The sequence below is a fragment of the Myodes glareolus genome, chromosome 7 (assembly GCF_982192425.1).
Source record: "Myodes glareolus chromosome 7, mMyoGla1.1, whole genome shotgun sequence".
Taxonomy (NCBI): domain Eukaryota; kingdom Metazoa; phylum Chordata; class Mammalia; order Rodentia; family Cricetidae; genus Myodes; species Myodes glareolus.
In genome coordinates this window covers 50,378,594-50,392,866 of record NC_142032.1, presented here as the reverse complement: position 1 = coordinate 50,392,866, position 14,273 = coordinate 50,378,594, and the positions used below count along the sequence as shown (strand labels likewise).

General features: G+C 40.5%; 2 protein-coding genes across 2 annotated transcripts; both read right to left on the bottom strand.

Annotated features, from left to right (window-relative positions):
* Window positions 1-368: 368 nt before the first annotated feature.
* Window positions 369-1,313, bottom strand: Or4d6 (olfactory receptor family 4 subfamily D member 6). The gene has a single exon (XM_048430571.2). It carries the CDS (start codon window positions 1,311-1,313, stop codon window positions 369-371), a length of 945 nt encoding a protein of 314 aa, XP_048286528.2.
* An 8,261-nt stretch (window positions 1,314-9,574) lies between these two features.
* LOC125398013 (olfactory receptor 5A1-like) lies at window positions 9,575-10,525 on the bottom strand. The gene has a single exon (XM_048430572.3). It carries the CDS (start codon window positions 10,523-10,525, stop codon window positions 9,575-9,577), a length of 951 nt encoding a protein of 316 aa, XP_048286529.3.
* Between the last annotated feature and the right edge of the window lie 3,748 nt (window positions 10,526-14,273).

Genomic DNA, 14,273 nt, shown 5'->3' with positions numbered 1-14,273 from the left:
TCACACCATTAACCATACTTCATTCTCTGATCACTTACTTTGTGGACAGTAGTGCTATTCTGTATCAGAGGGGGTGAAGTAAGGGAACGGTTGACATGAGAACAACAGGTGACAGAATAGTAGTCCTTAGGGGATTTTATTTCTGCTGGACTTCTCCCCTGTGCACAAGTCAGATAGTGTACGCTGTGTGGTCTCATCCTTCATTTTATTTTTATATCCCCTCCAATGGATTTGCATGTTTGTATCATAGGAGGCATATGGTGACATCTATATCACAGAAGCTATATAGAACCAGCTTTCTCTTATTCTGAGACTAGCAGATGCAGAGAACTGAATTAGCCTTAGGTTTCTGGACCTCACCAGATGGCTCACCCCAGCTTATTGTTCTCAGAAGGGCCCAGCCTCCTCCGTAGTCTCTTCATGGCTGACTTCATCTCTTGGTTCCTGAGAGTGTAGATCATGGGGTTTAGCATGGGGGTGATGACAGTGTTATTGATAGATATGGCCGTGTCCATGGGCAGGGTAGTGAAGGGCCGGCAATAGATGTACACACAGGGCACGAAATGGAGGGTCACCACCATGATGTGGGAGGTGCAGGTGGAGAGAGCCTTGTTTCGCCCCTCCCCGGAATGGGACCTGAGCATCACCAGAATGATGGTGTAGGAGCCCAGGAGCAGGAGGAACCACAACAGTGTCACCAGCCCATTGTTGGAGATCATGAGAAGTTCCAGAGCAAAGGTGTCAGTGCATGCCAGCTTCACCACCTGGGGTACATCACAGTAAAAGGCATCCAGGGTGTTGGGGCCACAGAAGGGGAGTGGAAGCATTAGAATTATCTGGACAACCGAATGCAAGCCACCACCCACCCAGGAGGCCACCACCAAGGCCACCCATACCTCTCTCCTCATAATGGTTACATAGTGCAGGGGTTTAGCAATTGCCAGGTATCTGTCATAGGCCATCACAGAGAGGAAGAAAATATCTGCCCCACCAGCAAAGTGGAAGAAAAAGATCTGTGTCAAACAACCATTATAGGAGATGGTTTTCCTTTCTGATAAAAGACACACCAGGAACTTGGGGACTGTGATAGATGAAAAAATAATATCTAGAATGGATTTATTCCTCAAAAGGAAGTACATGGGAGTGTGGAGACGGGACTCAGAGGTGACGGTAGCCACAATGAGGGTATTTCCCAGCACAGTTGTTACATATACAAGAAAGAAGACCAGGAACAAAAAGAACTCCAGTTCTCGGAAGCGAGTAAGTGCCAGGAAGACGAATTCCTTCACATTGGTGTGGTTCATCTGACCCATGGCTAGGATAAGCTCCTGTCACTTCTACCTAGGGAGAAGATATGGTAGGGTTTGGAGTTTGGTAGCATGAGGTAAAAATGTCATTTATTACACATTGTTTTGTTACTAGGCTTTTTAAAGTACTCAGACGATCATGACTATGTAGGAAAACTAGACCAGAGTCTTCAAGTTTTGACCTAGAAATTCCTTGTCCTGATGGTCCTTTGTTTGCAGGGAGAATTGGCATAGTCTTAGCCTTTATTCTGGGTAGGGAGAGGTTCATGTGCTGTGGTCATTTATCTATGATGTGTCCTCTGTCTTGTGAGGATAACTTCTTCACTCGGATGCCTTTTACACATTTCATTGAGGGCTTTCAAAAGCAATTCATCTTGATTTTCACCTTAAAGTTTGTGGGAGCTTCAGGGTGATTATGATTTTCTTTGACGCTCAGGCCAGTGCATGGCTTGCTTGCACCTTCATGATAATTGTCCTTGACCAGATTTTGGTTAGCTTCCTTTGAGCCCTCTTCCCTATCCTCTCTTCCCAAACCCAGTATCAACAAACAACCTGCTAATTCTGTTTATTGAGATTCCCCCACCCATGGTGCCCAATCAAATTCTTCATTCCTCATCTCTAATATCAAAATCCTTGTACCTGAGTGCTTGGCCTGTCTGTAGCAAGAATTCTTTTTAGCCAGTTTTTTGAAACTCATCCTGCTCCCCACATCCCCTTTCAGTATTTTCTCTACTTTCCACTCATCTTCTCACTTTCCTTGGCTCATTGCTGAAAATGCTCATCCATCCTTGTTGTATCTGGAGTTGAGCTCAAGCTTTCCTTCTCATTGCAATAGTTTTGTCCAAAGACTATCTTGGTATGTTTAATCAGGGTCCCCTGATCCCCCTCTCCTTAATAATATCCAGAAAATCTGGGACTATATCACCCTGCCAGATCAATATCTGGGAATTATTTTGGCTTATCAGCATCCTGATGGGTAGATAAAGCTTATACCATTAGTTAAGTAGCCTGCCTATTTAATTTTCACCTCCCAACCTTCAGGAAGGAAGAATCAGGTCCTCACAAGTGCTACTCTTTAGCAAACTGGAAACCTGGATCTTGCAAAGGAACCACATGGCGCCTGGGAGGCTGAGGGGCAGTAGTGGCTGTTCAGGACTGTTTAATCACCAGAACGTTTAATGGTCAGAAGAGCTGCCCGTTAGAGCTCTGCCGGAAGGCCAGGAGGCTCAGCTCTGCGCTCCTCTACAGGACTGAGAGAGAAAGTTGTTTGCTTCAACTTTCAAGTTGTTTGTGGTCAGAATCAGACCACAGATTAGGAAAAGAGAGCTTTAGCCAGAGTCTTTGATTTGTATTCCGAAGACTGTATACTCTTTCTATATGGTAGAAAAATAGCTTTTGTTTCCAAAACAGAAGTGAGCCATTAGAAAATAGTATCAGTTTCAATAAGGATATCTACATTTCCTAAGCAAATTGTATCTCGGAAATTTTTATGATAATTCAGACGGCAACATGACCAAATTTTACTTCAGGAGTAGAGGGAGACAGCTGGCATTTGAAGCAGTGGAATCAAGTGGGAAGAAGACAGCATAGTAAAGATGAATATAAAGAAGAAAAATAAAACATTTTTCCTCAAAATAAAAGTGTACTAGAGGATTTATAAACAATCATGTTTTTCCTTTAAAATTTCCTCAAAATTGGGTCAACTTAAATGCCTTTATTTGAGAAATTAGGATACACATAAAAATTAAAAATTCTGCGGGCATCTTAGATTCCTGATGTTACTATCATAAAAAAATAATTTCTACAGAAAAACAAATTGCTATTTTTGATTTTAAGCTACATATTTTTAGTTAAAGCATTTCTACAATCTTTCATTGACAAATGTTTAAGGTATACAACTCCATTGGAATCTTACTTCAATGTGTCAGCCCTCAGTAAGGTCCCTCTTGTATCCAATATTCTGAAGTTATTTGTTTCTTTAATTCTCATGTAAGCCATGCAGGTGATATAATCTTTTGTCTCTTTTCAACGGTATCTACAAGGAAGTAAATCCACCTAACAACATCATTGAAGGCAGAGTCTGTGAAGCTCCAGGGAGACTTTAGTAATACCCACCTTAGAAAAATCAGGACTTTGTTACTAAACACATATCTGTGCTTTACTTTTCAAAACGTATGTGGGGTTTAATTAATTACCCTATTTTAAAAACGTGTGGCCATGCTATAGTTTCTTTTTTTACATTTTATTTTATTGTATCTTGTTACTATTGCTATAAAGTCTGCCAGGTCTTCTGTAGATTGATGGCCAAAATATAGTTTACCAAGATAGAGACTTGTATTGGTACAGTGTAAGTCAGGCAGGGTAGGAGTTACATTTGTGATGCAGGGTTGAGAGGAACAAGGCATTATCTAGGTGAGAAGCTAGGTTTGGGAGATTGGAGCTGAGAAAGGGAGAGTGGACAGCCAGTGATGGATGGCATTGCCAGCCAGGCTTTCTGAAAGCATAGGGGAGAGGGGACCACATAAGTGTCATGGTTCTCTTAAGTTGTCTAGTGGGTTCTAATTAGTATTTCCAAATAATGAGACATAGAGCAATTGGTAAATAATTTTCTTTGCATGCATTATAGTTTCTTTAAGACAAACTCTCAGAAATTGGCTTACAAAGTCACATGGACTATTAAGCTTCTAGTTTTAACTGAGCCTAGTTCTAAATGTACTTGAATGCTTGACTTCTTTTTGCATATAGAGTGCAATACTATCGTTATTTCTTATAGAAGAAAACCCTAGATGTCAAATGTTTAAGTAGTGAAAGCATTGGAATAAAATTGAAGTGAAGGTTTTAAAAGATAGTTTTTGGAGGAGTTAGTGAGATGACTCAGTGGTTAAAAGCAGCTGGCTGCTCTTTCAGAGGACCTGGGCTTGATTCCCAGCAACGACATGATGGCTACCAACAATTTGTGATTCGACTGTCAGGGGATTTGATGTCTCCTTCTGGTCTCCATAGGCACCAGGGGCACCAAGACACACAAATGGTACCAAAAACATACATGCAGGCAAAGCACTAATATATGTAAAAATAAATAAAAAACCAAATACATAAAATTATATAAAATTTAAGTAGATGAAAATTGCATCAAAGACAATTAATTTTCATTAAGTGACAGAATATAACATATATGGTTTCAAAATCATTATAAATATTATCAATTAAATAGAAATTAAAAATGAGAAACTGTCTGTGGCCCTTTCCCAAACCAAACTATTAATCTTTGTTGTTTATGAGACAAGATCTCCCTTATGTATCTCTGACTGGCCTGAAACCCACTTTGTAAACAAGCTGGCCTCAAACTCTTAGAGATCTGCTTTTTCCTGCCTCCCAAGTGCTAGGATTAAAGTGTGCACCACTATGCCTAGACTATTCTTAATATCTTTAATGAAGAACACTTATAAATCAGGAGGACAAGACAGATACTTTATCAATGGATAAATGTGTGGTTAGCCTACATATGAAAAGATGGTTAATCATGCTGTTAAGGAAAGAAATGTAAATTAAAATTGTAACCAGACACTATTTTTCAATATTTTAGAATATTGACCGATGTTGAAAAGGCCTGTTATTTAGATATAAATATGAGAAAAATACCTTCAAATATGTTGAGTACTGGGGACAAAATTTGGAGAAATGGCATTTGGAACTATGTATTAAAACTTAAAGTGTGCAAACATTATTAGTATGAAATTCTGCTTTAGGAATTTAGACTGAAGAATGAATGAACCAAATACCTAGTGTCATAAGGACAAAGACGGCTCCTCACAGAGCAGTGCAAATAGAAGAAATAAGAATTTAAGTTAATGCTTAGTGTAAAAAGTTGGTTCTGTAAGTGCTATATAATGTACAGTTAGAATTTGTCAACTTCCAGATTGACAGTGTAGAATTGAGGCAAGATTCCCTTGCAGTGATGGAATAAACACTCAATATATTAGCTGATATAATTTTGGTCCAAAAAGCCATCATGCCTAGAAGTCTGAAAGGATGTAGAGCTCAATAGTTGTGACCATTATCTCTGAGAAGTTTTATTTAGGCAGTTTTTCTAAATTAATTAGCTAATTCACTGGCTAATTTATTATTATTATTTTTGGGAGATATGCTCATGGTAAGTAGCTCTGGCTGTTATTGAACTTGTGACCTTCCTGTCTTAGCCTCCCAAGCACTGAGATTTTAATGGTGTACCACCACACCTGACTCTGGCAACTTTAGTTTAAAATATACATCGTCTTATGTCCCATTAAAAAAATCTAGTTAAAAAATTAAAATAGTTTGTGTTTTTAAAATAAATAACACAGGTTCACCATTTGAAGTGAAATATTTTCTCTAGTGATATGAATTCTGATATTGTATATTTTCCATTTCTTTTCTGTAAAATTATTGTAAGAAATACAAATTACTGAAGAAAGTCTTGGTGAGGGTGGTCAGTTCTAGGTTTTCTTTTCATTTCTTAAAGCTCTGTGAAGCATTGCCTCAGTGAAGAACCTGGGCTCTGTCTATTCTGTTTCCTCAGAACTTCGCTCAAAGCTATTGGCAGTTTGCCTCTCTTTGAAGTACTAGAGTCCATCTGCGCGTGTGGTCAATCACTTTAGAAAGTCCTGGAGGCAGGCTCAAGACCAGGTCAGTATCAGGTGATGACCATTCTACATAATCTCCTCAGTGCTGCATGATCAGTCTTAGAGGCATCTGGCCCAAAGGACACAATTATTGCAGTCATGTTCAAGTAGTTTACATTTCGACTCTAACCTTGAGCAACTTAGCCCTTAAGTTTGAAATATTACTCCACAGAATAAGAAACTACAATTTTCTTCACAGTGGGTTTTGCTTATTGCAGTCCAACATCTTCTATATCTATTTCTGCTTTTCCCTTAAAATGCAAAACTCCTGAAATAAAGTCTTTCATATCTACTGAAACGGTAGCATCTTCCTAGGATACATCAGTTACTCAATAATTCTGTTGAAACAGCCTTCTGAGCAAATGGGTGTGAGTGTGTAATGTGTAGTAGGTCCCCAACAAGTGTCTGTTCTTCTTTACTCTATTTTAGACCTTATACTACATCTTCTATTTCTTTGTGTTACTATGAGAGTCCGTGAGCTGTCTGTGAGTTTACACCATGACTTATACAAACGTAGGTCACCAGTGTCACCACAATGTTGACATAGCTATGACTCAAGCTTCTCTTCCTGCTTAAAGCTATCTTTTAATCTTCCTTTCAGAAAATGACCAGGGGGTTAATATCCTCTACATTACAGATACTCAGTAGATGCTCATACAATGAGTTTGACATAAAAAAACCACCTTTCAATTTAAATGTGTCTTCAGAAGTACAATGTTTTATGCTAGAGATCTTATCTTTTTACCTTATGTATACCTTAGTTTTTAAGACGGGGGTCTTACTATGTAGCTCTAGCTGGCATGAAACTTTCTATGTAGACAAGGCTGTCCTACTGCGTGCTGGAATCATAGATGTGTGCTATCACACCTAGCTAAGAGTTTTAAACTTTTAGTACAAAATGAGATATATTTAAATTACTAATGTGTGTATTACTTTTCAGAGACTAAAGGCTATACAGTACATAACTCACAAGTTTTATCAAATCTTTAGGGTGCTCTCACCTACCTTTGTGTTAGAAAGATAAGCCCGAAAGTTTCTCCATTGTCAAGACTCTGCCCTTCTTCACTCAAACAAACGCACAAGCTGCAGTGTTCCCCTAAACACCAAATTAGAAGTCTAATATAATAGTTATCATAGGGATTTGTGCCAGATATTTGTAGTAAGTGTAATTTTCAAAGGGGGAAGGCTTGTGCTTGCAGATGCGATGGGAGTTATTAAGAAGTTACTAAGCAACATGTATGTGTGTGCTCACTCCCTCTGCCTCTCTGCCCTCCCCCCACCACAGTGAAAAGACAATGATGATGTTATGGAAACATATTCAGGGAAGTCATCACAATCCCCACAAGCCACTTCTCTGAGCTATATCAGCAATGGACTTTGTGCAAAGTCCTTCACACCCATGTACCGATATTTGAAACAGTTAGTTTCATATGACAGATATCACAATTTGGTCATATTATTTATTTCCTTTAAAGGATCAGGTGGAGTTTGTTCTCAGTGTCAGAATGCTGAAGGAATAACATGGTTAAAATCTAGGCAACATTGACTTAACAGATGACAGGCGTAGAGAGGGACGAGCAACTGCAATATCACTGGACCATCGAACTCAGGTTCCCTAGGTTCTTGTAGAGCTGAGACAGTGAGAAGCTGTATCAAAGGGCAATGCCCTTTAGTATTTGCTTAGAGAATGGCTCAGCAGTCATAAGGGGAATCCAACGAGAAGATCCTGTTTAATGGAGTAGATTTTTCCCCTTACAATTTATCTAACCTATGCATAACAGATCTCTTCAAATCCTGCCATCTGGTAGAAGCAACTGTCAGAAGATCTACACCTGTATCAGAGTTCTGCCCTTATTTCTGGTGTGATGCTGAGCAGGTTGGGGTTCCTGATGAGATCTTGTTCTTCATTTTGTAGCCTACACATAATGTGATATATCCAAAGCATTGTAGCACACACTGGATTAAATAACCTTTGTGTTGTAATAGTTGTCACAATTATTATTATTATTATTTTAAATATTTAAATATTTATTTATTATGTATACAATATTCTGTCTGTGTGTATGTCTGCAGACCAGAAGAGGGCACCAGACCTCATTACAGATGGTTGTGAGCCACCATGTGGTTGCCGGGAATTGAACTCAGGACCTTTGGAAGAGCAGGCAATGCTCTTAACCTCTGAGCCACCTCTCCAGCCCTGTCACAATTATTATAAAAATACATTATTATGTTTTTTTGATATAGCATCTCACTATATAACCCTGACTGACTTGGAACTCTTTATGGAGACCAGACTAACATCAGCTTACAGAGATCTGCCTGTTTCTGCCTCCTGAGTGTAGGGATAAAACACGTGGGCTACTATGCCCAGATAAAAGTTGTTAAGAAGAAATTTCTTTCACCTTTGTCATGATTGGTAAACTCAATAGGCAAGTAAGCATGAAGAACATCTGATGGGAAGGGCCTCATTTTCATTTTCTTTTTCTTTATTCATCTTCTCTCATACAATACATCCTGACCACAAGTTTCTCCTCTCTCCACTCCTCCCAACACCCACTTCTCCATAAGATCTACTTCTCTTCTGTTTCTCTTTAGAAAAGAGCAGCCCTCCCAGGGATATCAGCCGAACATGGCATAACAATATACAGCAAAAGTCGGCACAAACTCTCATATCGAGGCTGGATGAGTCAACCCAGTAGGAGGAAAAGGGTCACAGAAGCAGGAAAAAGAGTCGGAGATCCTCTTGCCCCCACTGTTAAAAGTCTCATAAGTGCCCCAAACTAAACAAGCATACTATATATTTAGAAGACCTACTGCACACCAACTCTGGCTCCATGATTGCTGCTTCAATTTCTGTGAGCCCCTAAGATCCCTGCTTAGTTGATTCTGTGGGCTGTGTTCTCCTGAAAGTCCCGACCCCTCTTGCTCCTATAGTTCTTCCTCCCCCTCTTCTGCTGGGTTCCCTGAACTCCTTTAATGTTTGCCTGTGGGTCTCTGCATCTGCTCCCATCAGTTGCTGAATGAAGTTTCTCTGATGATGACTGGGCTAGGCTCTGGTCTGTGAGTATAGCAGAATATCATTAGGGATCATTTCATTGATTCTTTTCTTTTCTTATCCAGCCTCTGGTTCCCGGTCATTCAGGCAGTGCTGGGCATGAGCTTCCTCATGTGTTATGGGCCTCTAGTTAGAACAGCCATTGGTTGACCACTCGCTCAAGTTCTGCACCACCATTGCCCCAGCACATTTTGCAGGCAGGACAGATTGTACATCAAAGGTTTTGTGGCTGAGTGTTCCAGTTCCACTACAGGAAGCTTTGCCTGGTTATAAATGATGGCCGGTTCAGGCTTCGTATCCCCCATTATTAGTAGTCATTGCTATGGTCACCCTTGTAGATTCCAGGGAGTTTTCCACTGCACTAGGTTTCCACAGAGCCCCTCAAATGCTGCCCAATTCCAGTTGTCTCTCCCTGTACTTTCTCAGGCATCTTTACAGTTCATTTTCAGACATGACCACTGAACATCCCCCTTGCCTAAGGGAGTAGGGGAGGTGGGAGTTGGTGCCATGGGCTGTGTACACCTCCAGCAGAGTGGAGGAGTCTGCTCCACTCACAAACTAGAAAGCACTTTCTTTTTCTCTATCACCTTCCACAGGGCATCTTTGATCTCTTTGTTCCTCATACTGTAGATGAGAGGGTTCAGCATGGGGATCACCAGAGAGTAGAAGACAGACACTACCTTATCTCTGCTTAATGAATAGCTGGAGCTGGGCCGCAGATACATGAAAAGTGCTGTCCCAAACAGCATGGTCACAGCCATGAGGTGTGAGGCGCATGTGTTGAAGGCTTTCCATCGGCCTTCCACAGAGTGAATCTTTAAGACCGCAGACACTATGTAACTGTAGGAGACCAGGAGAATGATGAACGACGTCCCTCCAACCACGATCACGACACAGAAATTCACCACTTGGCTGAGGAGTGTGCTGGAGCAAGAAAGTGCCAGGATTGGTGGGAGGTCACAGAAGAAGTGGTTGATAACATTTGGCCCGCAATAGTGGAGCTGAAATATGGAACTGGCCTGAATAAAAGAACTCATGAAGCCCCCAAAATATGCCCCAGCCACCATGCGCAGGCAGAGACTCTGGGGCATGATGGTGGTGTACAGCAGGGGATTAGAGATAGCAGCATATCTGTCATAGGCCATTGCTGTCAGTAGGAAGCATTCAGTTAGGCCCAGACCAACGAAGAAGAAGAACTGAGCCACACATCCCCAGAACGAGATAGTCTTCTGCTCTAGAAAGAAATCAGAGAGCATCTTGGGAGCTACAGAGGAAGAGTAACAGATGTCAATGAAGGATAAGTTGCTGAGGAAGAAGTACATAGGTGTGTGCAAACGGATATCACCTCGGATCAGAAAGATGAGGGTGAGGTTCCAGGTCAAGGTCACGAGATAGATGCCCAGGAAAGTCAGAAAGAGGAAGATTTGGAGTTCTGGGTGGTCTGAGAATCCCAAGAAGATGAACGTGGTCACAGAGCTGTTCCAGGTGTTAGTTACAGTCATGTTGCTCACAGACCACAAGGACAAGAGGCAGACCTGGGTTAATAATGACATTATAGATGCATGGACAAGTGGTTACACATGCATGAGGGGCTGGGCATTACATGGGGCTAAAACCAAAAGGGGCCAGGGAGATGACCTAGTCAATAAAGTGCCTGCCGTGCAAGCGTTAGGGTCAGAGTAAGAATTTAAGAACTCATGTTAAAAAGCCAGTACAGAGGATTAGACAGCCAGCATCGCCTACTTAGCAAACTGCAAGCTCGTAATAGACCTAGCTCAGAAAACAAGGTGAATGGTGCCTGGAAAGTAACAAGGGAGGTTGTCCTCTGGTCTCCACATGAATGAGCACCTGTCCACATATGAGCATGCACACACAAATGCACATAAAGATGCCCCCTCCCCACAATTGCATCATTGTTTTTAGTGTTTGAGCAGTAAATGGAGATGTTTCTCAGCAGTGGACTCAGAATCCCAGGAAGCTGTTCTCGTCTGCCCCATTTACTCATGTGTCCCTGTGGTGAGCTATCTAACATCTCTGTCTTTAAACTAGGTTGCAGTGAGTACGTCATGGATTTGCTTTAAAAACAAATAAGGTGACATGTATTAAATGGCAGCACATAGTGAGTAGCCAGTCAGTACTGTGTGTTCCGGATGAGCCCCTGCGTCCATGTCCTAGGGCTTTGTGGAAGATGACACAGAATGCCTTAGTTTTTGTATCTTTGTCAAGGCGTTGGTATTGAGAAGAGGAACTTTGGTGAACGATTAGTATCTTTCTTCTGGGACTCCATAGTTCTTTTTTTTTAATTGATTTTTATTGAGCTCTACATTTTTCTCTACTCCCCTCCTTGCCTCTCCCCTCCCCTTCAACCCTCTCCCAAGGTCCCCATGCTCACGATTTACTCAGGAGATCTTGTCTTTTTCTACTTCCCATGTAGATTAGATCTATGTATGTCTCTCTTTGGGTCCTCATTGTTGTCTAGGTTCTCTGGGGTTGTGATTTGTGTGCTGGTTTTCTTTGCTTTATGTTTAAAAACCACTTATAAGTCAGTACATGTGATAATTGTCTTTCTGTATCTGGGTTACCTCACTCAAAATGATATTTTCTAGCTCTATCCATTTGCCTGCAAAATTCAAGATGTTACTATTTTTTTCTGCTGTGTAGTACTCCACTGTGCAAATGTTCATAGCAGCATTGTTTATCATAGCCAGAATCTGGAAACAACGTAAATGCCCCTCGACTGAAGAATGGATAAGGACAATGTGGGACTCCATTAGTTCTTACGGGAATGGATTAGTTTGTTCAAAAGTGGGCTCATAAGAAGTAGGTCAATTTATTTTGTTCTCTTCCACACTTATCTCTCTACCTTACTGCTTTCTATCACCATGCTCTGATATAGCATGAAGCCTTCACCAGATGTGGCTGCCTAATTATAACTTCTAACCTCTAGAGTTGTGAGATAACTAAGTATCTTTTTGTTGTGTTCCACAATCTTAGATACTTTGTCATAACAACAAAAGACCAATATCACACAAACATAGGTGTAATGAATACTATACCCATTTATTTACACAAGTGAAGCGGGAGAACCTGAGAGGCTCAGGGACCCCACTAGGTTCACCTTTGTAAATAGGGCTAACTTTCAAGAACATAGCAAAATCAAGCACCCAATACAGAATGCTGTGTATAGAAAACACGCAGTCGAGTCCTTTCCTGAATTAGTTCTAGAAAACATCTGGAGAAAACGCTACGATTTATAACCAAAATGGACTGGTTTGAACTTAGCCTGTGTGGTTCGTTTTGGAGGGAAACATGGAGACACAGACAAACACTCTGAGTTTTCTCATCGACTGATCTGATTCTGCCCTTCACTCCCTCCTCATGCCTCACACTCCGCCACGCAGGTACGTGGACCTGTCTGCTTTTTCCCGTCATACTGTGATGTATCGTGACACCCTCACCACATGTGGCGCCTAATTACGGACTTAGGACCTCTAGAGCTGTTGGATAACTAAATATCTTTTTTCCATGTTACACAATCTTGTCACAGTCTTGTACAAGTCTCTAAACAATCTTGCTGTTCCAACTCTTTTTTTCATCCAGTGTGAAAGTGAGCGATGAAGCTGAAGTAGTCCTATTTGATACCAGGAGATTGTTCAAAAGAACCCAAGACTTTAACCTAGCAATGCGGATTCAGATAGTAAAGTTCAAATAATTGGCCAAATAAAGGAATGAGTGTGTGGGGGATTAGAGGTCATTACAGGGTTTGGAGAATCTGCTATGTAAAGTCTGTCTTAATTACATGCTGTCCAAATTACTTCTTGGAGTATTTACTAATAACTGGGACTGTATTCAAGCGCTTAGACATTCCTTCAGAAATTTTCATCCCCCCATGTTAAGTTTTTTCTTTGTGCATGTGTGTAAGCACACATGTGCCACGGCACACGTGTGTGTGTGTGTGTGTGTGTGTGTGTGTGTGTGCCATTGCATTGTGGAAGTTAAAAGACAAATTGTGAACATCAGTTATCTCCTTCTATCTTGTAGGTTCCAGATATTGAACTCAGGTTCTTAGACTCGTACATAAGTGCCTTTACCCTCTGGCTCTGTATTTCCTCTAAATTATTTTCTTAACTGCAAAGGCTTAAATATGTTTTAGAAGTTCGTAAGAAGGAGACAATTTAAAAAGAAAGTTGGCTGCAGTTCTTGAACCAGTTCCTATTTCCTCCCTTCCTCCTTCCCTTCCTCTTTCCCTCCTTCCCTCCCTCCCTCCCTCTTCCTTCCTCCCTCCCTTTTTCTCTCAACATTGAAGCATTCAATGTAGCAATTAAGGTTATAGATACTCTCGAAAGACAGACTGCTATTCAAATGTAGAAAAACAGAAATAGAAAAATAAGCTGCTATGATCATTATAGGAGGCAGAAAATGTTTGGAAGGGGGAAAACAGTAATAAAATTATTCTCCTTTACCACCTTCTAACAACGTGGTTCATTTAAGATCTGGTACAGAATTAGGTCAAATACCTCTACACATCAGTTAATAGTGCACGGTGGCAGGGAGATTATTTACCTACTCAACTGATACAGTGAGTACATAGGTTTCAGAGATACATGGCAAGATTTATTGGAAATCTTTAATTTCTATATAAAATCTTGAGTCCCAGTATTAGATAAGAGAGAGCTCAAATGCGAAAAATAAAGTTTTTTTTTTTGGAAATACCCAATCAATTTGTCCCATTTTTTTCAGATTTTATGCAAGCATACAAGTGATAGATTAGGACACTTGGAAACAAAAAATATACATCAGACATTTTGAAAAGCATAATTCTAAAATATAGTTACTACTATATTTCTAAATATAATAATTCTAAAATATGAGTTACTACTGCCTCTAAAAGATATGAAAGGACTATAAACTGTGTTGTCCTAATGAAAAAAACCCATAGATTACACAGTATATAATTCCAAATACATATTTTGAAAAAGGCACAGCTCTGGACACATTGACAAGATCAGTGATTGCTAATGCCCTAGGGAAGGGAAGGATGAAGAGGCAGAGCATGAATAATGCTCTAGTGAGGAAGTCATCCGTATTACCCTGCAGTGGTGGATGCCTGTTGTTATAGTCTTCCCTCATCTATACCATGTTGTGTCGAGCAGAAACTCAGAGTATTAGTAAGCTGCACATTGTAAAGGGATCTGAAGACTGTAGAATTCGTACTGTGTCTGACTTTAGGTGTGTTTGCTTTATTAAAGT

Excerpts from the sequence above, each read along its gene's own strand:
- Or4d6 (XM_048430571.2), bottom strand. The coding sequence starts at position 1,313 with ATGGGTCAGATGAACCACACCAATGTGAAGGAATTCGTCTTCCTGGCA.
- LOC125398013 (XM_048430572.3), bottom strand. The coding sequence starts at position 10,525 with ATGACTGTAACTAACACCTGGAACAGCTCTGTGACCACGTTCATCTTC.